Below are 27721 nucleotides of genomic sequence, written 5' to 3'. Positions count from 1 at the left end.
AGGATTTCTAAAATAAGTAGCTTATATCCAGTTAATAAAACCCTCTCCAACTGTTTCACCTTACAGGTTTCTTTAAAAAAAAGAGAAACTATCAGAAACAATGAGATTTGTCAAAAAAGGGAAAACATCTAGGTTTTTGGCAATGTTACAAAAAAATGTGAACATCAGATAATGAGCAATGATAAAAAAAGTAGGAGTCCTTAGCAGGTGAGCAGGGCACCTGATTATATTTAAAATACAATGTATATAGAATCTGCTAGGGATTTGTAAAAAAATGCTTTTGTAGGATTTAAGAATATAAAATGATTTTAAAACCTATACACAAGAAATTGTGTAATTTCCTTTCCATGTATTATTTTATACGTCTTAGAAAGTGAAATAACTAACCTCGCTTCTTCTCCACTTTCTTAACTTCTGGCTTCTTTCCTTCATCTTTATTCTGCCTATCAAATGTTAACACAAATATTTCAAAACATTGGAACTTTGTGACTGATTACCAAATGCCCACAATCCCTTATGTAAAAGCTAAAAGAGTTTTTAAGATAGAAAGTCAACAGCCTAGATCACAAGGAATTGACTGTAATTCATAGAACTCTGGAATGCCACATTAGTATTAGTTACTATCAACAAAAACACGTAAAAATTAACATGCTAAAATCTAATTTTTCCGTGGCATCACAAATAATTTTTACACTTGTCATGGTGAAATTTTTTTCCAATAATAAATAGTGGTATTTAAAGACCCAATGTCAGGGTCAATGGACAGACTGACCATAGTGGGAAAAGAGCATCTATAAACATTTTGTGAGTTCTGCATCACAATTGTTTTCTAAAGTAGCACATCAAAAACACAGTAATTTTTCCCACATCTCCAAAAGGGTAGATAACTGGAGAGGTTAAGTTTCTAAGTAAAACAGAATATTCAAAGATAATACTATTATAATAAAATGGGGTTCTTTGGCCAGTATATCAAATTTAAACAACAGTCATTGACATTTACATACCATGTCACAAAAGGTACCATTTTACTGCAGATCACAAAAATAAGCATTTAAAAATGAATTCTTAATTTCTAGTACCTTGGCTTTGAGTTCGGGCCCTATTATAAACCAATTGAAATAGACAAGAACAAAACAATATCTAAAAATCAGGTTTTTTTTTTAAAAAAAACTTTATTTTAAAATTTTGGTTACAGTTTCATTTTTGTTTTCTTAACAAGTCTACTGTTTAATCTCTCAGGATTAAAAAAAACAGTTATTAAGAATTCTAAAGAATTAAACAACAAAGGAATGTCAAGGGAAGGGCACAACTGCCCCATTCTCTGGGGTATAAGAGCTATTCCAGTTTAACACCTAGCTTCAAAACAAAATGAATTTTTATATTTTCTAAATGAAATCATGTACAACCACCATCTTCTAACTTTCAAACACAAAGCTTCATTTTAAGCTTGGTAAAAAGCTTTTAACAGGAATGATGGCCGACCTTGGTATGTAGTGTGTACCTTACAGGAAAATTTTTTTTTTTTTTAACAATCATAACACAGTAATAATGCCATTAATGAAGTCCTCAATTTAGAATCTGCAACATTCTTCCATCAAGGGGGGGGAGGGGGAAATTCAGTCCAATGAGTCTGTCTCAAGATCTTCATCTCTTGTTTGCTCCACTTGTATTCTCTTTTCAGTAACTGGATTAATGCTTTGAGCCCAAAATGAGATATATTTTTTATTACTGTAGATTACATGTTGTTTGGCTGGGAATACAATACAATAAACTTTATTTTGCATAATGCATTTCACACAAGCTGCATCTGAAATGCTTTACAGAGCAAAACTGTCCAAGTACAAAGTTTTGTAATAACAGGAGAAGGAAAGAAAACACAAATATTAGAATTTGAGAAAGTTACATTCGGAGGACATTCAAAAAAGAAACTGAAACACATAAAGATAACTTTGAGATACTGAAGAAGGGTTGGGCTAGATTTACTAAGCAATGACTAATTTTATATCTTAATTTGGGGAGCACAATAAAGTTAAAAGCAACAAACAGTCCAACAACTTTTCAGTGAAAGGATAGAAAAGGATAGGTAACAAAAAATAACTTTAATATTTACAGAAATGGTCAAAGTCTAACAGAATACAGGGAGTAACATTTTGAGTTTTAGATCAGTTTTTAAATTACTCCCCTAAAGCAGATGAAACTGCTTATATAATCATCCTCCAAGCAACTAAGAAAGCAGATAGTCAAACGCTGTATTTGTAGAGACTTTTGGCTTACAAATGTATAAGAAAAAGTACAAAATTACTCAAAGAATTCACTATCATTAAGTTTGTCATAGTGACCTACAGCATGTTTTTAAAATCACCTCCATTAACCAAAAAAACAAGAACAAAAACACCAAGTTTAGTCAGAATAATGCAAGATACTTCACAAAATGCTTTTCAAAGAAAACTCAGAAGTGACAGTCTCAAGATAACTAGGAAAACTTATGTAATAAGCACATGAAGTGTAATCATCATCGCCAGTGCAATTTTCCTTCTAGTAAAATTACTTGAAAGAATAAAAGAGGAAAGAAATTCCCCATGATAAGTATATATTGTCTCCAAGTACCAAAACTTAAATCAGCTTTGAACTTAATTTATATTGCGCACACCTAATGCAAACCCTGTCAGCCTTTAGATTTACTTTTAAGGGCCGCCTTGGGTTTCCAACTGTGCTTGTTATTTTTGCTCGTCTTTTGGGAGTGGCCTGCCAGTGGTGTATGACAAGTAAGGATATTTCATACTTTCTCCACCAACATATCACCACTCTTTCTGTATTTAATACTTAAGTGAATAGTAGAGGGTGAGAACATTTTCAGCAAAGCCACAATTCAAACTTATGTGCACTTTCAGTTTAAATTAAAAATAATTCACAGAGTGACTACCTCAGTGAATTTCATCCTCTTACTACTCAGCAAAGAATGAAGCCTGAAACATGATCATCATATACTGAAGACTTTTTTCTAAGACCTGGGAAAAGTCACTTCTCTAAAAGGCTTCATAAGGTCTGGAAAATGAATTTCTATCATTTTAAAATTTCATGCTAGCTTAAAAAGGAAATCAAAATTTAGAATAAAAAAATACTTACTGCTCAGTTTCCATCTGTTCTTCTTGCTTGCGTTTTCTATCTGCTGCTTCTTTCTCATGCTGGCCTTTCAGCATATTCCTTCTATGAGGAGTCTGAAAGTTCCTTCCACCTTTTCTCTTCTGTTTTGAGAATTAGGATGAATTTAGTTAATGAGTCAGTGACTAGTGCTCCTAGGATTACAGTCCTGGGAGAAAGCAGCAACTAGTTTTCTTAAGGAACAAATACTTAAATTACTAGTTTAAAAAAAAAAAATCCCAGAATTGTACATTTTGCTATCTAAACTGAGCTCTCTCCCTTGATAACTTGGGGAATAAAATCTATTTTCTACACTGCTATACTTAAGTGATGTCCTCTGCTATTTGCCTCTACACTATAGTTCTGACTTCAGTACCTGTTTACTAACAAGTATATTGCTCAAGCTGTCCAATTTAAAATCTCTGGCTTATAAAGTAAATATTAATTAGAAAAAAACAGGGCAGCCCTGGTGGCTCAGCGGTTTAGCGCCACCTTCAGCCCAGGGCGTGATCCTGGAGACCTGGGATCGAGTCACATGTCAGCCTCCCAGGCGTGGGCCCTGCTTCTCCCTCTGCCTGTCTCTGCCTCTCTCTCTGTCTCTCATGAATAAATAAATAAATCTTTAAAAAATAAATAAATAAAAACAAAGATATATACACAATACTTGTGTTCTTCTAAACAAAAAGATGTATAGCTTTAGTAAAATTCCTAAACAACTGTAGCATTCAAATATACACTGATAAAATGTACACTAAATAGGCCTGAAGAGTGCTAAGAATTTCATTGTAGTATATAATAAAAACCTATGTATAAATGCACCTCTTTTAGAACTGTCTTCACTGCACAGTCCATTTGGCTTAATTTCTACTTTTCTACATAGGTGGGTTACTAGAAGTTCATTATATAAACATTTGATTTCCATACTATTATAATATCTAGAATGTACAATAAAGTTTCAAATATGCTTTTTAACACAGCTAATTCAAGTTTACAAAGGTAGAAAAATTCAGTTTTAATCACACATACTTTCAGACACTGAAAGCTTACTAGGTTAAAAAATGACTACAAAAGCAGCTAAAAATATAATATTTTATTTGATAAACATTGTACCTTTTCACTTTCTTGATCATCTCCTTCCTCTTCAGAATCAGAGGTTGATGTAACCCCTGTTTTAGGTAAATTTTTTCTTTTGGATTCAACTTCTTTCTTCCCCTCTTTTTTGTCTGGCTCTTTTCTTGGCTTATCTTCTTCCTTCTGGCCCTCTTCATCCTTTTTAAGCTGCTTTTTAGGTTGTTTTTCTTCTTGCCCCTTTTTCTTACTTTTGTCTTCTTCAGTTACCCTGTTTTAGAGAATACAGTAATGGAAAATGAATTTTTAGATATCATTATTAGTTTTCTTTTAGAACCATACTCTCCCAACCAAGTAAGTATTTTAGAGGACTTATTGTCCTATGTCCAAATTATTGGCATAATTTTTCACTTAAAGACAAATTTAACATATGTTCTAGTAAAATATGTCTTTACTATCCAAATATAAAAGGAAAAGAACATCCTCTTCATATAAATTAGAAAATACAAAAATTACAGTGGCATGAAGGTAGTAATAAAAGTGATTTTTTTTTCCTTTGTTTTTCAGGGTTTTTGTAATGTTCTTTATTCACTGAAAAAAATACCTATTGTGGTCTTACATGCCAAGATAATTCTTCACTATGGGGATAGAGCAGTATGTAAGATGGGTGAGACACCTGGATCCTATATTCTACACAACTGTAAGAATAACATGTTTAAAAAGTACACAGATTGGGAAAAATACAATTGCAGAAGTGAACTGCTTAAGATCAAATATGATCATTTGAGAATTCAAAGAAATACTCTGCAAAGTCAAAGCTCCCAAGTTACACATACAATAGTAAAATATATGGCAATTAAGTATACCTAACAGTGAATTCACTAGCATTAAGCATTCCCATCACCAATGGATTTACAGACATCACTAAGTCAAAACTATCAAAACTACTCAGTTAAGTCTAATGCTACTATCAGATGATATTAATGCTACCTAGCACAGCAGAAAAAAATACAAGTATTTATGGTACGATGATAGGCTCTAAGAGAATCAAATGATATCAATGCTAACCATTTTAGGGTGTAAAACATTCAACTAGAGCAATCCCATAAAAAAATACAACTTGAAGCTTGGAAAAGCTATTTAATGACAGTGTGTTAGCTCAAGTAATTGGCCCAGTATTTCAGTTCCAAATCCACTGATCGCCTACCAGACAACTGCTTCCTTGTACCCTTAAGAGATTATTAAATTAGAGAAAAAAACTCACTTTTTAATCTCTTCAGAAATTTCTTTGTCACATAACCATCATTGGCTATGCTATTTTCAAATGTCATATGGGTTTCCTCATTAATTTCTAATCAATAGAAGAAAAGGCATGCAAGTAAAATCATTTAAATCTTCTTCAATATTTCCACAAATGTGAGTATTTTGATAGTTTCATGGAGATGGGAATACAGAGTCAAATACAGAAAGCATTTCCATGGCTCTTTAATAGATATTGAACAATTCCTTGCCCAAAGTATTATCCCCTCAATGGAAAGAAGCAGATATTAAAAATCAAGATACTCTCTGAACTAGCAAATCTGCTTCAGCAATGTATTCTAATATTATGTCTGCACATGTACAAGACATAAGACACCATTTTTGAAAGGATATACCCATACATGAGACAGATTTTAAGAAACATACACAGTGGAATCCTGTGCAGTCATTTTGTTGCTGCTGTTGTTAAACATGAAGTGTACGATAAAGTCATAAGAAATGGGGTTATTTCAAGGATTTTTGAACAATATCAAAGCAAACTTAACCATCAAGACTTGCTACAAACAAGTATTCTCCCAGTGGTCCTCCATACCACCTTTTGTGAAAAACAGACTTCTCCCTAGTGACAATTTCCCTTTTTAATAGGTCAAGGCACCATAGAAAACTATTTGTAAATAGTTAAAAAATATGTTAACAGAAGCAAAAACTAATGCAAATACAACTCAAAATATCTCAGTGGCTTGTATCAAATATTTCTTACTTTACATGAGGATTAGGAGATGGTTTCAGCTTTTCTGGGCTCTATTCCATTATCTTGTCATTTTAGGACTCACTGCAAAAAAGCTATCACAACACATACATCCTGTTCTCATGGTGGAGAGCAAAACTTTAGGAAGCGCTTATATAGTTTGGCTCTATACTCCACAGTTTGTGCTCAGATACACAGCTAAGAATAGCTATGGCTAATGCCCAACCTACATACAACATGAATGAGAAATTTTATAAGCTACTGCTATTTTGAGGCTGTCCATACATGCCTTTGCAAAACATTCATGGATACATAAAATTTATGTAAAAACTTAAAACATGTGACACTGACTTTGGGGCTGAAAACTCGAAAAACCTAATTTTTTTATACAGTGGGCAAAACTGTTACCTGTGATAATGTGAAAGAAAATTCAGTGCCTTTAGTTGACGAGGCTTCAAAATAGAATGCTAGTAGCATCTTGAGTGGGTTGTTATTAGGATATTAAAAGGGCACTTCAATAAAGAAAGGAGTTTTTAAGAATAGCAAATGACAAAAGAACCAAAAAATTCCGTGCACTTCAGTGTTGAAAATTCCCACTGAATTTTCAAATTCAGAAAAAGACTGGAGTCAAAGATCCAATCAAAGGTATAAACTGGGGAACCCTGGGTGGCTCAGTGGTTTAGCGCCACCTTCACCCAGGGGCATGATCCCGGAGTCCTGGGATTGAGTCCCACGTCGGGCTCCCTGCATGGAGCCTGCTTCTCCCTCTGCCTGTGTCTCTGCCTCTCTCTCTCTGTCTCTCTCATGAATAACTAAATAAATAAACTCTTTAAAAAAAAAAAAGGTATAAGCTACCAGCCTTTCCTGAGTAATTCAAATTGGACTACATTGGTCCTTCAGATGAACAGTTTCTAGGGAAGAGACCAAAGGTTCCTCAGGAAAACCTATAAACTCAAAGTGAATGTAAATTAAATATATAGTAAGTATGTCTGAGGGGGGCGATGGGGAAAAAATAAATTAAAAAAAGCCAAGTCTGAGGAAAGTCCTATGGTCTTGAAACTGGGCATGAAGCTGACTCAAATAACACACCATAAAGTATTATTATTACTGAAAGTAACATAGCCTCCATCAGGAGAAATTAATGGAGATCTAAAAAGGAAGCTTGGGTCCCCAACATCCTATAGCCTGAAAGTAGACACAATACTACCCAGTTGATGAGGGTAGTATTTTCCAATGACCTTTTCAGATGCAGTAAGGATGATACTGCAAAGTAGAGAACTGTCACAGGATTAGCTAAAAGCCATAGAGAGAAATGGTCTACCTTGACAGTCTTGGGAAAACCGGGGCCTAATCAAGGGAACCTTCCTGACACCTAAAATAGAGATCTCACAGTATTTTCCCAGAATTTTATATTTCTTAGGGATCAATGACTGCTGTAGGCCTTTTAAGCTTCTCCTTTCCAAATAAGAGCATAAGAGTTTGTATGGCTCCCTATCCCAGATCTAGGTATGTGATAAAGGGGAGAACGGAGCAAATAACTTGTGTTTTCGGTTCCTAAGTCTTTAGATCAAGGCCTTCTATCAATCATGAAATCCTAGACTTTATGTCTGATGCCATGATTAGATTAGGCAGGGAATGAGTGGGGTTTGGTATGTTTAGAAAACAAACACCTGCGTGTACCTAATTTCTTAATTTCATTACAGTAGTTAAAGCCATGTTGTAATTTTGTGCCACTATTTTTTTTTATTAAAGATTTTATTTATTTACTCATGGGCGGGGTGGGGGGGGGGCAAAGACACAGGCAGAGGGAGGAGCAAGCTCCCCGCAAGGAGCCCAATGCGGGACTCGATCCTGGGACTGTGGGATCATGCCCTGAGCCAAAGGCAGAGCCACCAGACGTCCCTGTGCCAGTATTTTTGAGAATACTTTAATAGCTAGCTTGTCAGTACAATAAAACTCTTCAAACATATTTAATTGAAAAGTACCAATGCTTCAGTGTTCTATAACTAAAATTTCCTATGTTTTGCTCAAAACACTGAAAATAAATCCCCTCTTAAATGACCAACTTGCTTGAGCCTTCTCTATAAAATCTTTACACACAACAGCTAAAAAGGGTTTTTTTTTACCCTTTGTCTAAATGTATCTTTCCTTTCTGGTGAAGTTTCTACCCAGAAAAGCCATATAAACAATATCCATCTGTGGAAACAAAGGTGGCAAGAAAAAAAACAAACATTACTTTGTTGATTAAGTAGTTACCATAAAATACTCTAAAATTTTAAATTCACATTACAAAAACTGTCTAAGTAATCTCTATACCGAATATGGGGCTTGAAGTTACAACCCAAAGATCAAGAGTCATATGCTCTACAAACGGATCCAGCCAGGCTCCCATTAAAAGTATTGTTTTTAAAGATTTATTTATTTGAAAGAGCACGCCTACAGAGGGCGGGATGGTCTCAAGCCAACTCCTTGTTCAGAGCAGAGCCAGGCAGGAAGCTCATTCTTACAACCACAAGATCACTGCCTAACCAGTGGAAACTTAAGAGTCAGACCCTTAACTGACTACAACACCCTGGTGCCCCTACCCCCCACACTTAGTAGTAGTCCTAAATTACTCTGAAGGAGCTAGTCAAGTTTCCTTAAACACACTATCTTGCCTAATTTCCCGATTACAGATTTTACCTTGTATTATCTAAGTACGTTTATATCCTGATATACCAAGAGGATGTCTTAATGAAATGATTTTTTGTAAAGTAGGCACCAGGCCCAGCGTGGAGCCCAAGGCAGGGCTTGAACTCAGGACCCTGAGATCAAGATCTGAGTTGGAAACTTAACTGACTGAACCATGCAGCAGATGCTCTTGATTCCCCATTAGTTTTTACTTTTTATACAACAAAAAACTTTTCAATAGTTTTCTCCCATAATTTCTAGAAACACAAAATAGTAACAGCAAATATCCTATAAAATAAAACTGGTATAAATACAGAGAGATTTATACTTAAATGCCTCATTCAGTGTATAACTAATTATACATTAAAAATAAACTCACATGTCAGTCTCTGAAGGACAGGGCTGTTTTACCATTTTGGGTCTGCCTCTTGGTTTTGGGATCTTGACTTCTGTAGCTAACATTTACAGGGAAAAACAAAATCAGTAACTACCATCTTTCAAGATGCAATTCTCACATATAAAGATTACAAATGATATATACTAAGAATATTAGTGATTTATTAAAGATATTATCATCTTAAGTTTTAAATATCCTATCCCTCAATGATTCAAATGAGCAACAACAGAGTATTTAAAAGGGGGTAGATGAACAGAGTCATCTTCATTCCCTCCTTAGTATAGCTAAGAGGGCTTAGAAGAACATTCTTCATGGTTTCAACTGTACAACAGATAGTACTACTTATATTCAATTTTCATATACATATTACAATAAGCGTATATTGTACATTCATATCTTTGAAAATCTGCATCAGAGTTCACCGAATTTCCTAACACCATTAATCTGATCCATTAACAAATTCCAAAAATAATGATAGAAACAAATCTCGGGATTTTTCTTTTCTGGGTATTACTGATCTTCCCCCATTTTCAAAGAATTCAATTATAGTTAGAAAAAGAACTGGTCCTATTTTGGTTAATTTTCTTTGTTTAACTTTGTATTAGAGGTATATCCTTCCAAAATATTTCCAATTTCCTGAATTAGGACAATACTTTCAACAGGCAATGCTGAAGACAGCTGCATACTGTAAAGGTCCTGAGACAAAGAATGCAATAATTTCCATTTGGAAAATTTATGCTTTCTACAGTAAGAGGTAAAATAAACCCATCATTCATGGAATATAACCTCACCACAGCCTCATGTGCCGCTATTAGGGGAAAATGTAAGAGACATAAAACAGAAAATGAAAAAAAGTCCCAAGCAATTATTTTAAATCTAAAATACTTGATCAAACAAAGCAGAAACCATGTTTATCTCCCCTGAAGTTTATATATAAATATATATATATATATATATATATATATATATATATATATATGCTGCCTACCCACCTATTCCAAAGTATCTGAGGCACAACACTGTAATAAGAGTACTAACAAGCCAGAGATTTAAACATTAATAGTCCTACCTGCAGGTCGTCCTCTTTTAGGACTCACTTTTAGATTCACAGATGCTGTTGCTGTTGTCACTACTCCTGCCTCCTCAGTTTCTACTTGTTTTTCTGCCTGAATTACAAAGACTTAATTAATTTACTTAACAAGTAAATAGTAGGCATTCCAAGTTTAATTCAACAGCAAAGATATGCCACCTTAAAGAATTTACAAATAAGCATAACTTGTACATGATTTTTCAACAGTGAACTCATCAGTGACATCCCCAAACACTGCTTATAACTCTAGTGAATATTATTTTTTAAACAATTTACTTCTTTGAGAGAAGAGTGGGAAGGCAGGGGAAAGGGGAGAAGGGAAAAAGAGGAGACAATTTTCAAGCAGATGCCCCACCGTGTGTGGAGTCACAGGTAGGGCTTGATCTCATGCCCCTGAGATCATGACCTGAGCTTAAATCAAGAGCAGCCACTTAACCAACCGTGCCACTCAGGGGCAAACAATTCTAACAAACTAAAAACATCACTTCTTAGAGATCCTCAGCCTAAAAAAAAATCATTTGTAAAAATAGAGCTAACATTCTTGATGCAAAATGGTGACTTAAGTATAATCACACTTAGGGCAGCCCGAGTGGCTCAGCGGTTTAGCGCCGCCTTTCAACCCAGGGCGTGATCCTGGAGACCCAGGATTGAGTCCCACATCGGGCTCCCTGCATGGAGCCTGCTTCTCCCTCTTGCCTCTGTCTCTGCCTCTCTCTCTCTCTCCTTGTGTCTCTCATGAGTAAGTAAATAAAATCTTTTTTAAAAAAGTATAATCACACTTAATCCACACATTACTTATAAATGTACTTTCATCAAGTATCTCAAAATGCAAATAATACTTTACATTGTGTACTTATGAGAGAGAACCTAAGTTAATATTCAAAGGCAAGAAATCGTTGCTAATATTTCTTAGTCTTTTATTAATATGTTTTATTTTTGAACTGACATCTGCTGTTCTTCTCTCGTTATTATTTTCCATAAAGAGCAATTTACTACAGTGGAGTAATAAATTCCAGTGATCCTTTGCAAACTAAAATGACCCCCAAAGAGACAAAAGCCCCAAATCAGTCATTTTAATTGATTAAAGCAGTAGAACAAAGGTTAAAAACCACCAATTAAGAAATGTAAACAACTGATCATAATTGAAATGGAAGGAAAGAGTGTAGAAAGAGGATGGGAGGACCACTATGAGCTGCTTCCCTATAACCAATTATTTCAACTCAGCATTAACTAGATCAACAAAAATAAACGAATAAAAGCATGTAAAAACATGCACAATCTATTATTGATTTAAAAAAAAAAACTTTAAAATTTTTTAAAAACGTTTTATTTATTTGATAAAGAGAGCATGAGTAGGGGGCAGGAGAAGAGGGAGACTCCCTGATGAGCAGGAGCCTGATAGGGGGGCTCTATCCCAGGACCTTGAGATCATAACATAAGCCAAAGGCAGACACTTAACCAACTGAGCCACCCAGGGTCCCCAAAAACTTAATAATGCTCAGTATTGGTAAGGAAATAAAGAATCTTACTATTGATTACCAATGATTAAGTGGCAACACCTTCCTGAAAGGTTCTTTACAAATATGAGCACTTTAAAATACACAAATTTCCGGGGGGGGGGGTATTTATTCGTGAGAGACCCACACAGAGAGAGAGGCAGAGACATAGGCAGAGGGAGAAGCAGGCTCCATGCAGGGAGCCCAATGTGGGACTCAATCCCAGGACTCCAGGATCACGCCCTGAGCCAAAGGCAGATGGCTCAACCACTGAGCCACCCAGGCGTCCCAAAACTATGCAAATTTTTGATTTAGCAATCCCACTTCTAATAATGTATCCATTTTTTATTTTAAACATGTTTGCTTTTATAGTTGGAAAATAATGCATATTCAAAGTATTTTTAAAAGTCAATAAACTCAACTAAGTTCACCTATGAATTGTTCTCAAGGAACATTAACAAAATTTGCTCCATTAAACATCAGCTAAGGTTCTATCTCTAAAATTCTAAACTTACAAACCACCTCTACACTCCTGCCCCAATCTTGATTCAATAGCTCCTCTGATGGGAAGCCAGGCATCTGTGTTTTCACCAAGCTCCCCAGGTATCAAAATTGAGAAGCCAAGACTGACAGCTCTTCTCATACAGAGGTGTTAAGAGGGCAAAGTTCTCTAAAATTCAGTTCAAACTGATGAGTTCCTTCAATGCAAAAAAAAAAAAAAAAAACCAACAACGACAAAAAAACCCACAGTTCTTCATTTACACTTGCAATTTTTCAAAGTAAATCAAAACATTACGCAAGATAAAGGCAGAATGGATCTTTTGGAGGAGACAGCAAGAAGAGTATCAATAATTAGTATCATAAATAAAAACTTAACACTAATACTGAATCAAAAAAACCAGCCCTACCATGGATATGTATTCTCCACTGTTAGAAAAATCAAGCAAGTCAAAAACATTCCTCATGAAAATAAAGTATTTCATCCACAGAAAAGATAATTATTTCAAATATTCATACACTTAAATCTTAAACACAAATAGACTGCAAATTAATTTCTTCTATTTTATTTGATCTAAGACTTCTAACCCTTTGACACTTTTACTCCCCATTTATTACCCTTGTAATACTTGTATTGTACTACTCTACTTGTACTACTTGTACTACTTGTACTACTACTCTACTCTCCCTTCATGATCTTACCTAAAAGCACCCCACCACCAACCTCATAGGACTACATTATTCATATGCAAGCCCTCCAGTTTTCTTGTTTTGCTGCACCTGTCCCACAAATCTCTGTAAAACTCTACCTTTTCTGTTCTATTATTCCCTGCTACTGAGACCTGGGGGGGGGGGGGGGGATCATACAAACACTAATTCATTTTATGCAATCTCAGTTGAGATTTCTTTTTTTTTTTTTTTTAATTTTTATTTATGATAGGCACACAGTGAGAGAGAGAGGCAGAGACACAGGCAGAGGGAGAAGCAGGCTCCATGCACCGGGAGCCCGACGTGGGATTCGATCCCGGGTCTCCAGGGTCGCGCCCCGGGCCAAAGGCAGGCGCCAAACCGCTGTGCCACCCAGGGATCCCTCAGTTGAGATTTCAAAGCCATCCATTAATACCTTTATCCTGTTGTGTGTGCCCTCTTCTTTCCTCACCAGCATTTCAAGCCTTTCTTCTTGCCTTATATCATACATGCAGTCCTCCTCTGAACGGGATACTAAAGAGACTGAGGCTACATACATATCCCTTAATTCCCAATTCTCCCCAGAATTTTTAAATAACCTCCTCCATCCTTCTCTTTAATGTTAAAAAGGATGAAATGTCCATCTCCTTCTTCCTGTTAAGTCTCGTCCTTCAAATGTGCCCCCCCTCCCTTCTCTCATCCTGCATCTCCTTACTACAATTATTCATATTTTCCACATCTTCAATCTTTCCCAGTTTTGCAAGGAAACTGTTAAAGCTTTCCTATTTTTTTCACTTGAAACCTTTCCTTTAACCATGCAAATCCCTGTTGCTGCATTCTCTCTCCTTCCCTTCAAAGATTTCAAACATAATGTAACTTTAATATTGAAGATTTTATTCTGCAACCCCCTTCATTTACCCTTACCATTTGACTTTAAAGTATCCTGGGGGAACCCCACTATCAAATATCTTTCAGGATCCTCTCTGTATCAGGACATTACTGACCATTTTCAAAAAATTCTTTCCTCCCTTGTTTAGCTTGACATCTTCTCTTTTCACCTGATAGTTCATTCTCAGCCTTCACTCTACAAAGCAACCGCTCATCTCCATTATGTTCTCTCAGGATTCTGGTTTCTGCATTCTTGACCACCTCACCTCTTTGTCCTATCTTTATAGTAGTGACTACGTCTTTTCACTTTTACCTTTTCCCCTTTTGATGTCAAAACTATGTATCTGCAGTCTAATTCCCCCAGATGTTTCACTTCCTCTTCCCCACCATGCCTCTGCTCCCAAACCAAGGCAACCTTGGGAGTCACCCTAGATTCCTCCGTCCCTTCACACACCTACTTCCAATCAATCATCAACGGTAACCCCTGCAGTTCTCTTAAATCCTATCTCTGAGTCTACAACACTAAAAAACCTGCCAGAAGGTCCCTTCCTCTCAATCTCATGCTAACTCCTTTGAAAAGCCTTTCATGACTTAGTCACCAAGTCACTATCCTCTTTTAACTCTTATTTTATGTATTGTCTGTCTCAACAAAAATACATGTTCAACGAAAAGAGACCTTATCTTCTATTACTGACTACTCCATGCTCTGCTTGCACCAGTGACATTAGTACTAAAATTCTGAATTAATCTGTGAACTTGTCTCACTACTTGTCTCACTAATCCAGTCTCCATCATTCACATTGTGTGTTTAAAAGAGGATGAATGTGAAATATAAGTGATTAAATGGCTCTCATCACTTCTCTAAGTTCAAGGTTAAATTTAAGGTATTGTACCATTTTCCCTCAAACTCTATGGTCTGGTAATACTGAGATGGAATGCTTAAAATGAAATTTTCTCTACACTTCTGTATATACTATTCAGATTGCCTCACATGTTCTTCACGTCCCCTCCTTCACCTACCTGACAAGACTCTGCCATTATTAAAATCCTGTTAAAGTTATCGTAGCCCCTTTCACATATCCCACAGGAAACAAAAAGCCACTATAATTATGTTTTTGTATATTACTTCCTCGTAAGATAACCGAAGCCTTAGTTTTCCTTGAATCTCTGGTGTATAATAGTCTGAGACATAAACAGGTTGTCAGAAACAGGTGATGACAAAACTTCACATAGGGAAGAAGAAACATTAGTTAAAGCAAGGGTGTACCTCCTCCTAAAATGTCACATATTCTCATTTCATGCAACAATTCTGCTAACAACATTAGAATGGACAATACTGACAGAGCAATTACTGTGTACCAGGATTTATTGTGGATATTTAATATGTGGTAACTCATTTCATCCTTTCAACAACCTTATCAGTAGATGTTATTATCCATTTTACGGAGAAACCCTGAGGAAGCCTTGTTAACAGGAATGAAAACTGAGGCATTTTAATTCCTTTACCATTCAACTTATCTTAAGGGTGCTATATCACTAGAAAAGAAACACATAATTTTCCTAATATAAACTATCCTTTCAAAAAATTAATGACTTGGAGTAAAGGGCCAACTTTAAATTTAATAAGATTTCATTATCTCTTTCTCAATCTAAAATAAGAATTATTTTAAGATCCCTGTGGTTAAGCAGTAACATTACCTTTCTCTTTCTCCCTCTTCTGGCAGCTTTTGGAGTTGTTATGTCAATTGCTTTAGTCACATCCTGAAATTGAAAAAATATATATAAATACACAAATGAAACTGAATTATGTCAAGACTTAAAGCAAATTTCTTAAACTACAAATAATACCATATTTCACTAGGTAAACTTGTTTTGCAACACTGAAATTTAAAATTATAAACATTCAAAGTCAACACTATCACTATAAAATGAAAGGAACAGCCAGTATCTTTGTCTAAAAAAAAAAAAACTTTCCCCTGTCAGATGAAATATAAAATTCATGCTTGCTAGTGCACAAGGAAATGTTTTGTTTTGTTTTGTTTTAAGATTTTATTTATTTATTCATGATAGACACAGAGAGAGAGAGGGGCAGAGACACAGGCAGAGGGAGAGAAGCAGGCTCCATGCCGGGAGCCTGATGGGGGACTTGATCCCGGGGCTCCAAGATCACGCCCTGGGCCAAAGGCAGGCACCAAACCGCTGAGCCACCCAGGGATCCCCCGGAAATCTGTCTTTTTAAATTTATAAAACCACTTTTTTCTACAGTACAATCCTGAATTTTCGGGTTGTAAATTTTAAGAAGTGGGTGAGACTTTGGAGATCATCTAACAACCATTCCATGAGACCTGAAAAGACTCAGTATCCTCAACACATAATCAAATACAGAGATGGAAGTAAAGCTAGATTTTAAAAATTTAAGTTCAGGGGCACCAGAGTGGCTCAGTGGTTGAGCAGGTCTGCCTTTGGCTCAGGTCATGATCCCAGGGTCCTGGGATCAAGTTCCTCATCAGGCTCCCCATAGGGAGCCTACTTCTCCCTCTGTCTTATGTCTCTGCCTTTCTGTGTGTCTCCCATGAATGAATAAATAAATCTTTTTTTTTTTTTTAAGATTTTATTAATTTACTCACGAGAGACACACACACACACAGAGAGAGTCAGAGACACAGGCAGAGGGAGAAGCAGGCTCCATGCAGGGAGCCCGATGTGGGACATGATCCCGGGTTTCCAGGATCACACCCTGGGCTGAAGGCGGCGCTAAACCACTGAGCCACCCGGGCTGCCCAATAAATAAAATCTTTAAAAAAATTCAGTTCAGTATCTTTTCTGATACCTCCCATCCCACAATACTTTGCTTTAAAAAAAATTCCTGGGATGCCTGGGTGGCTCAGTGGCTGAGCGTCTGCCTTTGGCTCAGGACGTGATCCTTGAGTCCTGGGATCAAGTCCCACATCTGGCTCCCCGCAGGGAGCCTGCTTCTCCCTCTGCCTGTGTCTCTGCCTCTCTCTCTGTGTGTCTCTCATGAATAAATAAAATCTTAAAATAAAATATAAATAAATAAATTAATTAATTAAAAAAAAAAGATTCCTAACAGTAACTCACTCTCCTATAGGTGGACCTCACATATTATAGAGCAAAGTAACTTCAAATAAAAATATCCATGCATTTTTTTTTTTGGTAAGTAATCTCTATTACCAATGTGGGCTTGAACTTATGACCTGAAGATCAAGAGTCACATGCTCTATCTACTGAGCCAGTCAGGTGCTACAACACCCCTGCATCTTAAAAATGCAAAAATTATTTTACAATACAGCATTTAATATTCACACAAGGAAATAAGCCTTACAAATTTTCTCATTCATTACTCAACTAGTTTAAATATTACTTTCTATTTTGCGATCAAATGACCAACCCATCTTACAATCTCCTCCTTGCAAGGAGTTTAGAATGCAAGAGAAATTAAACATACCTCATTGCTGGCTTTTTCTTCATGGTCAGTATCTTCCTTTGAAACACTTGTTTCTTTTTCTTCAACTTCAACATCAGATGATGCATTTGATTGTTTAGTTGATGCCTATAAACAATCAGGTCTATTAACTTCACAAAATAACATTTTATCCCAATTTAAAACTTTTCTACCCATGCAAAGATTCAAGACCCTATTTACAAAAAAGTTATAAGAGCATTCTCATTTCTGTTCCACATGTATGCTTTTAACATACATAATTTTTTAAAGTTTTAAATTCTATTTTTTATTATTTTCTTTTAAAAGGTTTTATAAGGGGTTGTATTCCTAGAATTAAAGGTATACAAATTGTAAAGGACAGAACAGTGAGACAGACAGAAATGGAAGTATAAGAACAAAGAATACCATTCTGATTTCCTGACCAATAAATATCAAACAAGATAGAACGTAACTTGATTTACAGTAGCATTCTATTTATTCACTAATGACATATTCTAAAAAGAAACTTATTTACTCCAAGACACAGAGCTTTAGCAAAGGACATATATCACAGCTTTATTTAAAGACTCTGATCTAGATCTCATACTTAGTTTATTTAACATGCAGATTCCTGAGACATAAACTTAAGTGATTCTGATTTAAAAGGTACTGAGTGGGAGGCCACCAAACATCTCCCCCCTCCCCCATATTCGTGAATGGAAATTCAATCAGGCAGCATTCATTCTTCTGGGTTCAGGATGGTGGTGAGAAGTAATCATTACTAAATTTTAAAAGTACCCTCAGGTGATAAGAAACTTACGCAGATGAACTACTAGGGGCCCAAAAAGATGAATAACAGAGGTTAACACATTACATACTGGGAGAGGGTAAGCACAGGTCTACAAGATGATAGTACTCCAAGTCCAAACTGTGCCTCTAATGATTTCCTTCTCAAGTCTAAACTGTAAACCCATTTCCTCTTTTGTAAAAAAAAAACCATAAAATTATAAAGTCACAACAAAAAAATATAAAAATGCCCTCAAAATTACTTATATAAATTTCTATAAATCACCATGGTCAGTTTTTTTGTTTTATATGTTTGAGGATCACCGCTTTCCCCAAATCCTAGGAATGTGCCACTGGGGACATGTTTGGGCCAGAACAGAGTACATCACACCAGCATAACCTTTTACACTTTTGTTACGGACAGAAAACTGCTAGGTTTCATGTATACAACATATTAAAAATTTCATTATATTGTGAAATGGAAAATCCCAAGCATATATGGTGAAAACTACATGGAGTTTAGTAGGTACACAGGAACAGAGGATAGGGTGAACATATTGGGCTAGCAGGAGGATAAAAAAGTCCTTGAAGGTGAAATCACAGGACAGATGATCAGAGTGAAGTTTTAGGAAAGATTAATTCAGTCTCTTTGGACTCCCGTTCTACAATGGAGGCAACAATGATGGGAAACCATCTAGTCTTTTTTTTTTTTTAATTATTTTTATTTATTTATGATAGTCACACAGAAAGAGAGAGAGAGAGGCAGAGACACAGGCAGAGGGAGAAGCAGGCTCCATGCACCGGGAGCCTGACGTGGGATTCGATCCCGGGTCTCCAGGATCACGCCCTAGGCCAAAGGCAGGCGCCAAACCGCTGCGCCACCCAGGGATCCCCGGGAAACCATCTAGTCTTACATTCACACAATATTTAGCGAATACTTAATCTTGCCACACATATAGCAATACTAGGCACATACGACACATACAACTTATTTATTCATAGAGTTCATTATCTGTGGCAGTTAAGTACAGAACAAATATGATATGGTATGATTAAACAAATTAAGTTTTGGGTGGTAATGAAGATATTTAGGATCATAATGCAGCCTTGGAGCCTCAATGTAAGATTTAAATTTCCAGGGAGAGTATCACCTGAAAAGTTATCAAAGTTGAGAAAAAGCATGGCACATGCAAAAACAGGAAAAAAAAAAAAAAAAAACACAGACATAAAAGTAGAAAGCTGCAGAATTTCTGGTTTGCTATCACCTTTAGATTTTACTACCTCAGTTTATTTATTTATAAAAAAATTTTTAAGCTCTATGCCCAATGTGGGGCTTGAACTCACAAACCTAAGATCAAAAGTCACATGCTCAACAGACTACCAGTCAGGCACTCCTACCTCAGTCTAATTTAAATGAACAAAACCTCTGAACAAATGAAAAACATAAAACTGGAGGGTTCGTTTAAAGCTGCTCTTCTAAACACCAAGAACATTTAAGTATAATTTGCATTGTGCTGTACTTCTGTAACAGATTTATCCCATGTGAGATTTATATTCTAATACAATTTTATGGATTTGAAAATTAGAATGTTTAAGAAAAAAGTACATTCTTCAAATTATAAAACCTGAATTTAAGAAAACAGTACATATGGCTTCAAAGTCAATGATACATCAAACTACCAATCAGGATTTAAATAATTGAATATTTTTCTCAGTTTTCTGAGATCTGTTTAACCATGTAGGTAATATTTTCATCATTTCATCTAGATATGAAAAATCAAGGTTCAACCTCACAAGCACAATTTAATCTGAAATCCACAAAGCTCTTAATATTTATTTTCCTATGGCTATAATAGTGGTTATCGCCCACCACTGAATAAATAATACTCAACTAAATTTTATGTAATACAACGCACCTGTTGACTTGAAAATTTCACTTTCGGATTATTATCAATCTCCCATAAACCTTCATTAAAGCCTTTTCGTTTATTTGGTTTGCCGTACTTTTCCTTGTTTTCTGAATAAGGAAATATATCCTTTGGGCCTAAAAAAGCACTAAAAAAGGAGAAGGAGAAAAACGTAAGTGCAAAGCAATCTCAAATATATGTCATTAAATAGCACTACCCTATGATGCAATTATAAACAATTAACCCAAAATTCATTTAAAAAGTCTCACATAAAGGGTAGACACAAATAACTCACTAGACCTAAGTTCAGACACTTTTATTAAATTCAATCACAAGTTCCTAGAATCCATTCCTGTATTAAAAAAACACTCAAGTTGCACAATGTGAATGTACTTAATGCCACTGCACTGTACACTTGAAAATGGTTAAAATGGTAAATTTTATGTATATAATAAAAAATACCCCAGAATAAACTGATAAAACTACATTTACCCATTAAAAATGCACTCCAAATATGATTTTACTTCAAAGTAATTTAGTAATTTAGTACAATACACAACTCGTAAAACTATCGATAAGGTATAATACTATATGTACATATACACAAGCTTTTGTAATAGAATGTGTTAAGGATTTTACCATATTCAATGAAGGAATGAGAGGTTATAACTGGTTCGTTTGTTCAATCATATTCATTAAAGTCAGTCTTGTATTTGTGGTAGATATGCTCTATAAAGTCACCACAAACACTGAACAAACAAACCACTGCCCCACGGAAAATACAGGGCAGGGTTCCTTTGAGCTTCTGGTCACATTTCGTCAACCAATCAATACATAATCTTGTTTTTTTCTGTGTGTTTCTGTTTTAAAGATACTTTAATTAATATGTTAGTGACCCATTAATATTAAACTCACAGTCAGCAACTTATATAAGACATACTTTCTCCATATAGCACAAAACTGCCTTCTTGTACTTAGGAATGCTAAAAAGCACTTCACCATATTTGGGAGCTATTACAAACTGCAAAACGACCAAGAAAGAAAAGCACAAAAATACAAAAACTATAGCACTACATTAGACTGCAAAAAAGGACAGCTGTTTACAGTATGAGAGCAAAAATAAGGCGGCAAAGTATTGCCCTGGTCAGCTTCAGCTAAGAATGTGTGCATCAAATTACTCAAAAGTTTTACCATTTTGCTTGCCCATGAAGGCACCATGAGTACGGATCGGGGTGTTACCAATATATTTTTAGTGAGCAGACAAATGCACAAAAATGAAATCTGTAAATGATGAAACTGTGTGTAATGGAGATATTCTCCAGGACGGACCCCTTATGTCAGTCTGTCCTGTAGATGTCTGTTAATTCTATAATGGAAGATGCACTGTATCTATGAGTTTTTTGGTTATGTTGCTTGATATACATGTATTCACCAAAAGAAAAAGGGAAAGCAGATTACTATTCATATCCTCTAAAATGTGCTATAATTTAAGATTATAAAATTATTATATATATATATAACAAATTCCTTATCTGGTGAAATTCTTTTAAGAATTTAGGACCTAATAACTACAGTTAACAGTCCGGTTAGAGTATTTTAAAAGGCTTTAAGATAAAATTTTAATTAAAAAAGACAGTTCTATTTAAATATAACCAGCACATATAAAAATTAGCCTTATAATTTAAATTCTGGAACTTAGAATTCTCACTGTATATAGGTATTTTTAACAGCACATCGATTAAAGAACATTTGAATCATTATCTCATTTGATTCAGAAATTCAGCCTTTTATTAGGAATCATTCATTCCTACCCATCTCAAATTAGAAAAATTAACGCAGGGGCAGCCCCAGGGGCGCAGCGGTTTAGCGCTGCCTGCAGGCCGGGGCCTGATGCTGGAGACCCGGGATCGAGTCCCACATCAGGCTCCCTGCATGGAGCCTGCTTCTCCCCTCTGCCTGTGTCTCTGCCTCTCTCTCTCTCTGTGTCTCTATGAATAAATAAAAATTTTTTTAAAAAAAGAAAAATTAATGCATTTAGTTAAAAGTAAAGCAATTACTCCTACATAATGTTTCAAATTCCAACTAGATAACTTGAGTTAAATATCGATCAAAAACAAATATACTTCTAGTTAGAACAAAGCAATTTAACACAAATTCTCTCTCCTAAAACCTCACAAAAACAACTCATAGGGCCAAAGACGAAAAGAAACACAATACCATCAGAAACTCAGAAACTGGAAAGAAAACAAAAGGTTGGATACTAAGCAGCAATGTACACAGCACCATCCCTTACAGTTCAAAACGCCCAAAGGGCTCAAAATTGGTGGAATGAGGAACTTCCCAAAGGGGAAGGGACCTTAAGTATTTAATAAAACTATAGAAAAATGTTTTAAAACTTCAAACAGAACATTTTTAGACAGGACTCTAAACTAAGAAGTTATTTAAAAGAGAAGACTGGGGGCCCTTGGGTGGCTCAGTTGGTTAAGTGCCTGCCTTCGGCTTAGATCATGATCTCAGCGTCCTGGGACTGAGCCCTGCATCAGGCTCCCTGTTCAGCAGGATTGGGGGAGGATCTGCTTCTCTCTCTGCCTGCTACTCCCCCTGCTTGTTCTCTGTCAAATAATAGATAAAATCTAAAAAAAAAAGGAAAGAAAAAAAAGAGAAGACTGATCCTACCACGATGTTATTTAGTGTACAAAGGTTTGACAGTTAAATTTACATGGATTATTTTTCTTTTCTCAAAACAGCCAGTTCTTATGACAGCATGAGACTATAAAAATGACCATGCAAAGGGGCACCTAGGTGACCCAGTCAGTTAGATATCTGACTCTTGGTTTTGGCTCAAGTCATGACTTCAGGGTCCTGTGAGCTCCATGTCAGGCTCCACACTCAGCAGGGAGTCTGCTTGAAGGTTCTCTTCCACTGTCCCTCCCTCCACCCGCTTGCCTAAAAAAATAAATCTTAAAAGAAAAAAAGACAAAGCAAGGCAATCTTAATTAACAATAGGAAAAACTGCGCAGCCCAGGTGGCACAGCAGTTTAGTGCCACCTTCAGTCCAGGGCCTGATCCCGGAGACCTGGGATCGAGTCCCACGTCAGGCTCCCTGTATGGAGCCTGCTTCTCCCTCTGCCTGTGTCTCTGCCTCTCTCTCTGTGTCTCTCTCATGAATAAATTAAAAAGTTTTTTTAAAAAATGGGAAAAACTATGATCGTTCCATAACTTAAAGTTGTCAAAACATTAAACTCTATTACTGACAATGAAAACACATTTAATAGTAAAACTAATACTTATTTAGTACACAGTAATTTAAAACATTATAAACATTCATATTCTTGAACATTATAAAATTCAAGAATAGTCTGAACAGTGCTTACCTCCTTCTGATCATGTAATTTATGTATGAACATATTTCTTATGCCTTGGCGAACTGTCATACTTTCTAAGTCTGATCAGCTTCCAACATTTTATCCTTTGCACGTTCAATGTTGTGAAATATCTTTAATGTTTTTTGTTGGCATCACTTCCTCTGAGACATCTTCATCCTTTTTATTATAACCACTTTCCTCATTTATGTTGATAAGCTTGCCTTCACTAAGCTCCTCTGGCTGCATATGCAGTCATGTGGCATGTCTACACTTGAAGGTTAGCTATTTATTTTACAACTCCATTTACATTCAGTTCAAATTTCACTTCTGGTGTTATTAATTTTTCTTTGCTGCACTTTCATCTTTGTTGGCCAATCCCCATATTGTTTTTTAAGTGTAACCTGAGTGGGTATGTCACTGAGAGATAAAAAGGCAACAACACCACTGTACACTGTCATCTATGCATGAATTGAAAAATAGATACAGGGACGCCTGGGGGGCTCAGCAGTTGGGCATCTGCCTTCCACTCAAGGCGTGATCCTGGAGTCCCAGGATCAAGTCCCACATCAGGCTCCCTGAATGGAGCTTGCTTCTCCTTCTGCCTATGTCTCTGCCTCTGTGTGTCTCTCATGAATACATAAATAAAATCTTAAAAAAAAAAAAAAAAAAAAAACACTGACCAGTCACCAAAAGCCTTTGAAAAAAGGGACATGCTATCCATCTGTTATTTCTATTTTGGCTCATGGACTGAAGAGCTATAGCAGCATATTTTGTGGCTTATGCAACTACAGTTAATGTTCCAGGGTATATGAAATTTGAACCATGTTGTTGGGGAACTGGTGTTACTTAATTAAACCATGGCATCCAAAATTCATGCATACTGGGCCTGTATCCTTCTCTCCTCTTCATGCTTTGACTTTAAAATCCTATTTTTATTAGGCAATAATACTCCCATCCTTGCTTTTGTGACTATATTATATAGTTACTTAGTCTTTTCTTGTTTGAGCTTTGTCTCACAAAGAATAACTAGATTATTAATCCAATCTGAAAGTCTTAGAATTCTATTTCATATAATGTAATCGTTTACATTTGGTCTTATTCACACCACCTTGTTTTACATATATCTTTTGACTATACTTGGGTAACGGTTAGTCTTTCTTTAGCCAAACAGGTTTTTAAAAAATTCTCCCTCCGATCCTTCTTTAGATTCAAATTTCAAGCTCTACTTTCTTTTACCATTTCATTATGTTCACAGTATAGCTGACCCTTGAACAAAATGGGTTTGAACCACTTATGAAAGTGATTTATTTTTTTAACCACATTGTAAATGTATTTCTTAAATTTTATTTTCTCTAGTTTATTATAAGAATACAGCACAAGATACACATAACATACAAAATATGTACTAATTAACTGTACATAAATAATTATACATTAATTGTACAAGCCTTTAACCCCCATGTAGTTCAGGGGGTCAACTATGTAAGTCATTCTTAAATTTGCATCTTTATCAATATACCAAAATTTAAATACGCCTTTCCAAGGGAGAAAACCTTTATAAATCTAAATAGTTCACATTATGTACAGAAGGTTAAAAAATATTCAGACATGAAAAGATAGTATTAGTCATCAGCAAAATGCAAATCAAAACCACAAAATACTAACCACTAGGATAGCTATAATAAAAAAGACAAATAATCACACATCTTAGCAGAGATACTGACAAATTAAAATTCTCATATATTGCTGGTAGGAATGTTAAAATGATGTATGGCTGATTAACAGTCTGCATTCCTGAAAGGATTAAACATTAAGTTATCACTTGACCCAGGAATTCCACTCCTACAGAAGTAAAAACATGTCCATGCAAAAACTGGTACACACAAAACTTGGTATTATCCATAACAGCCAAAAGTAAAACAACCCAAATGTCTATACATTGATGAATGGATAAATAAAATATGGTAGATTAATACAATGGAATATTTGGCAATAAAAGTAATGAACTATAACATGATACAATTCAGATTAATCTTGAAAACATGCCAAATGAGAAAAGCCAGTCATTAAAGACCACATGTTATACAGTTCCATTCACAGGAAATGCTCAGAACAAGCAAATCGGTTAGTGACTGCCTATGGTAAAAGAGGAGACAGAATTGGGGAGAAATGGCAAGTATCTGCAAATGGGTACAGGGTTTCTTTCTGGCACAATGAAAAGGTTTTACAATTGTGCTAATAGCTGCACTGCTCTGGTTATATGAAGATGTACTATATTGTACTTTATTATTTTTTTTTTTAAGATTTTTTATTTGAGGGCAGCCCTGGTAGCTGAGCAGTTTAGCGCCACCTTCAGCCCAGGGTGTGAGCCTGGAGACCCAGGATCTAGTCCCACGTGGGGCTCCTGCGTGGAGCCTGCTTCTCCCTCTGCCTGTGTCTGTGTCTCTCATGAATAAATAAATAAAATATTTTAAAAATAAAGATTATTAGAGAGAGAGAGAGAGAGAGAGAGAGAGCACGTGCACAAGCACAGGCCCCAGGGGAGTGGCAGTGGGACAGGGAGAAGTAGGCTCTCCCCACTGAGCAGGGAGCCGATGCGGGGCTCTCAATCCCAGGACCATGGGATCATGACCTGAGCCAAAGGCAGGCTCTTAACTGACTGAGCCACCCAGGTGCCCCTGAATTTTACACTTAAGTGAATTGTTTGAGATAGGTATTATATGTTAATGAAGTTGTTGAAAATATTCTTCAGTAAATACCACATCCTACCAAACAAAAATGATCCACCATTTTACCGACTATAAACAGCTATTATTTCAGCCTTTTTAGTTATATATATATACACACATACTAATTTGTAATTTAGATGTACATGCTACATAGCTATCCATACTTTTTCAAATTAAAATGAACATCTCTTGGGATCCCTGGGTGGCGCAGCGGTTTAGCGCCTACCTCTGGCCCAGGGCGCGATCCTGGAGACCCGGGATCGAGTCCCGCATCGGACTCCCGGTGCATGGAGCCTGCTTCTCCCTCTGCCTGTGTCTCTGCCTCTCTCTCTCTCTTTGTGTGACTATCATAAATAAATTAATTAATTAAAAAAAAAGAAGAATAAAATAAAATTAAATTAAATTAAATTAAAATAAAAATCTCTTCATGGCAATAATTCCTAACAGCTACATACTATTTCACTAAATGGCTATCTCAAAATTGACTTGTTTATTTTGGACTTTCTGTAACAAATTTTCTATTATAAAATAACACAGCCATAATAAATATAATACTGCTCAATCTTTGCACCTTTCTTCATAATATAGAAGCAGAACTGCTGGGTCAAAGGATATATGTTCAAGACTAAGGAACCCCTTAATGAAACTCAAAAAACCATGGAGGAAGAAAGAAGAATCCTCCCACATCCTCATCATAAAAAGAAAAAAAAAAAGATAATTATGGAACAGGATGAAGGTATTAGCTATTACCATAGTGGTGATCATATTGTAATATATAAATGTATCAAACTGTGGTTGTCATATTGCAACATATAAATGTATCAAATCAATATACACTTTAAACTTGTACATTTTTTATTTATTTATTTATGTGTGCCTGAGCAGCAAGTGAGGAGAGGAACAGAGGGAGAGCAGATTCTGTGCTCAGCTCCAGAGCCTGACACGGGGCTCTATCTCATGGAATATCTACCCTGATCATGACCTGAGCCAAAAATCAAGAGTCGGACACTCAACCAACTGAGCCACTCAGATGCCCCAAACTTCTACGATATTATGTCTATTATGGGCAGCCCGGGTGGCTCAGAGGTTTAGTGCCGCCTTCAGCCCAGGGCGTGATCCTGGAGATCTGGGATCGATCGAGTCCCACGTTGGGCTCCCTGCATGGAGTCTGCTTCTCCCTCTGCCTGTACCTCTGCCTTTCTCTCTCTCTCTCTCTCAGTGTCTCTAATGAGTGAATAAATAAAATTTATTTATTTATTATTAAAATAAAAACATTTTTTAATTAGGTCTATTTTAATTTAAAAAAAAAAAGAGCACATGGCCACGTGCCCATGCACACATACACAGAATCCTCCCTGGGAATGCAATCCCACAGGTTTGATGAAGAGAGTGCTTAGACAGCCATCACTAGTCCCCAAGGGCACAAGATGATGTGGCTATGGCTCTGATTCATTCTTCAAAGCAGCTCATTTTAAAATGACCTACCAAAACAATAAATAAATAAATAAAAGTTTTCAAATTAAGATTTAAAAAATATAATAACCTACAA

The 27721-nt window shown here is 35.9% G+C and overlaps 1 protein-coding gene across 4 annotated transcripts in view; it reads right to left on the bottom strand.

The window, feature by feature from the left end:
* PSIP1 (PC4 and SRSF1 interacting protein 1) overlaps nt 1-27721 on the bottom strand; it is a 44004-nt gene that overhangs the window by 5132 nt on the left and 11151 nt on the right. The window contains exons 4-11 of one of the 4 annotated variants that reach the window (XM_055301723.1): nt 20088-20226; nt 17410-17514; nt 15642-15704; nt 10354-10450; nt 9267-9342; nt 4252-4480; nt 3127-3245; nt 388-443 (exon numbers count right to left, since the gene is read on the bottom strand). In XM_055301723.1, coding sequence (XP_055157698.1) covers nt 388-443; nt 3127-3245; nt 4252-4480; nt 9267-9342; nt 10354-10450; nt 15642-15704; nt 17410-17514; nt 20088-20226 — 884 coding nt within the window. Of the gene's footprint in view, nt 1-387; nt 444-550; nt 1831-3126; nt 3246-4251; nt 4481-9266; nt 9343-10353; nt 10451-15641; nt 15705-17409; nt 17515-20087; nt 20227-27721 lie in introns of those variants that run through there. The other 3 variants (XM_055301726.1, XM_055301725.1, XM_055301724.1) reach the window with 3 other exon arrangements.

The sequence above is a fragment of the Nyctereutes procyonoides genome, unplaced genomic scaffold (genome assembly GCF_905146905.1).
Source record: "Nyctereutes procyonoides isolate TBG_1078 unplaced genomic scaffold, NYPRO_anot_genome, whole genome shotgun sequence".
Taxonomy (NCBI): domain Eukaryota; kingdom Metazoa; phylum Chordata; class Mammalia; order Carnivora; family Canidae; genus Nyctereutes; species Nyctereutes procyonoides.
This window is presented reverse-complemented; position numbering and strand designations above follow the sequence as displayed.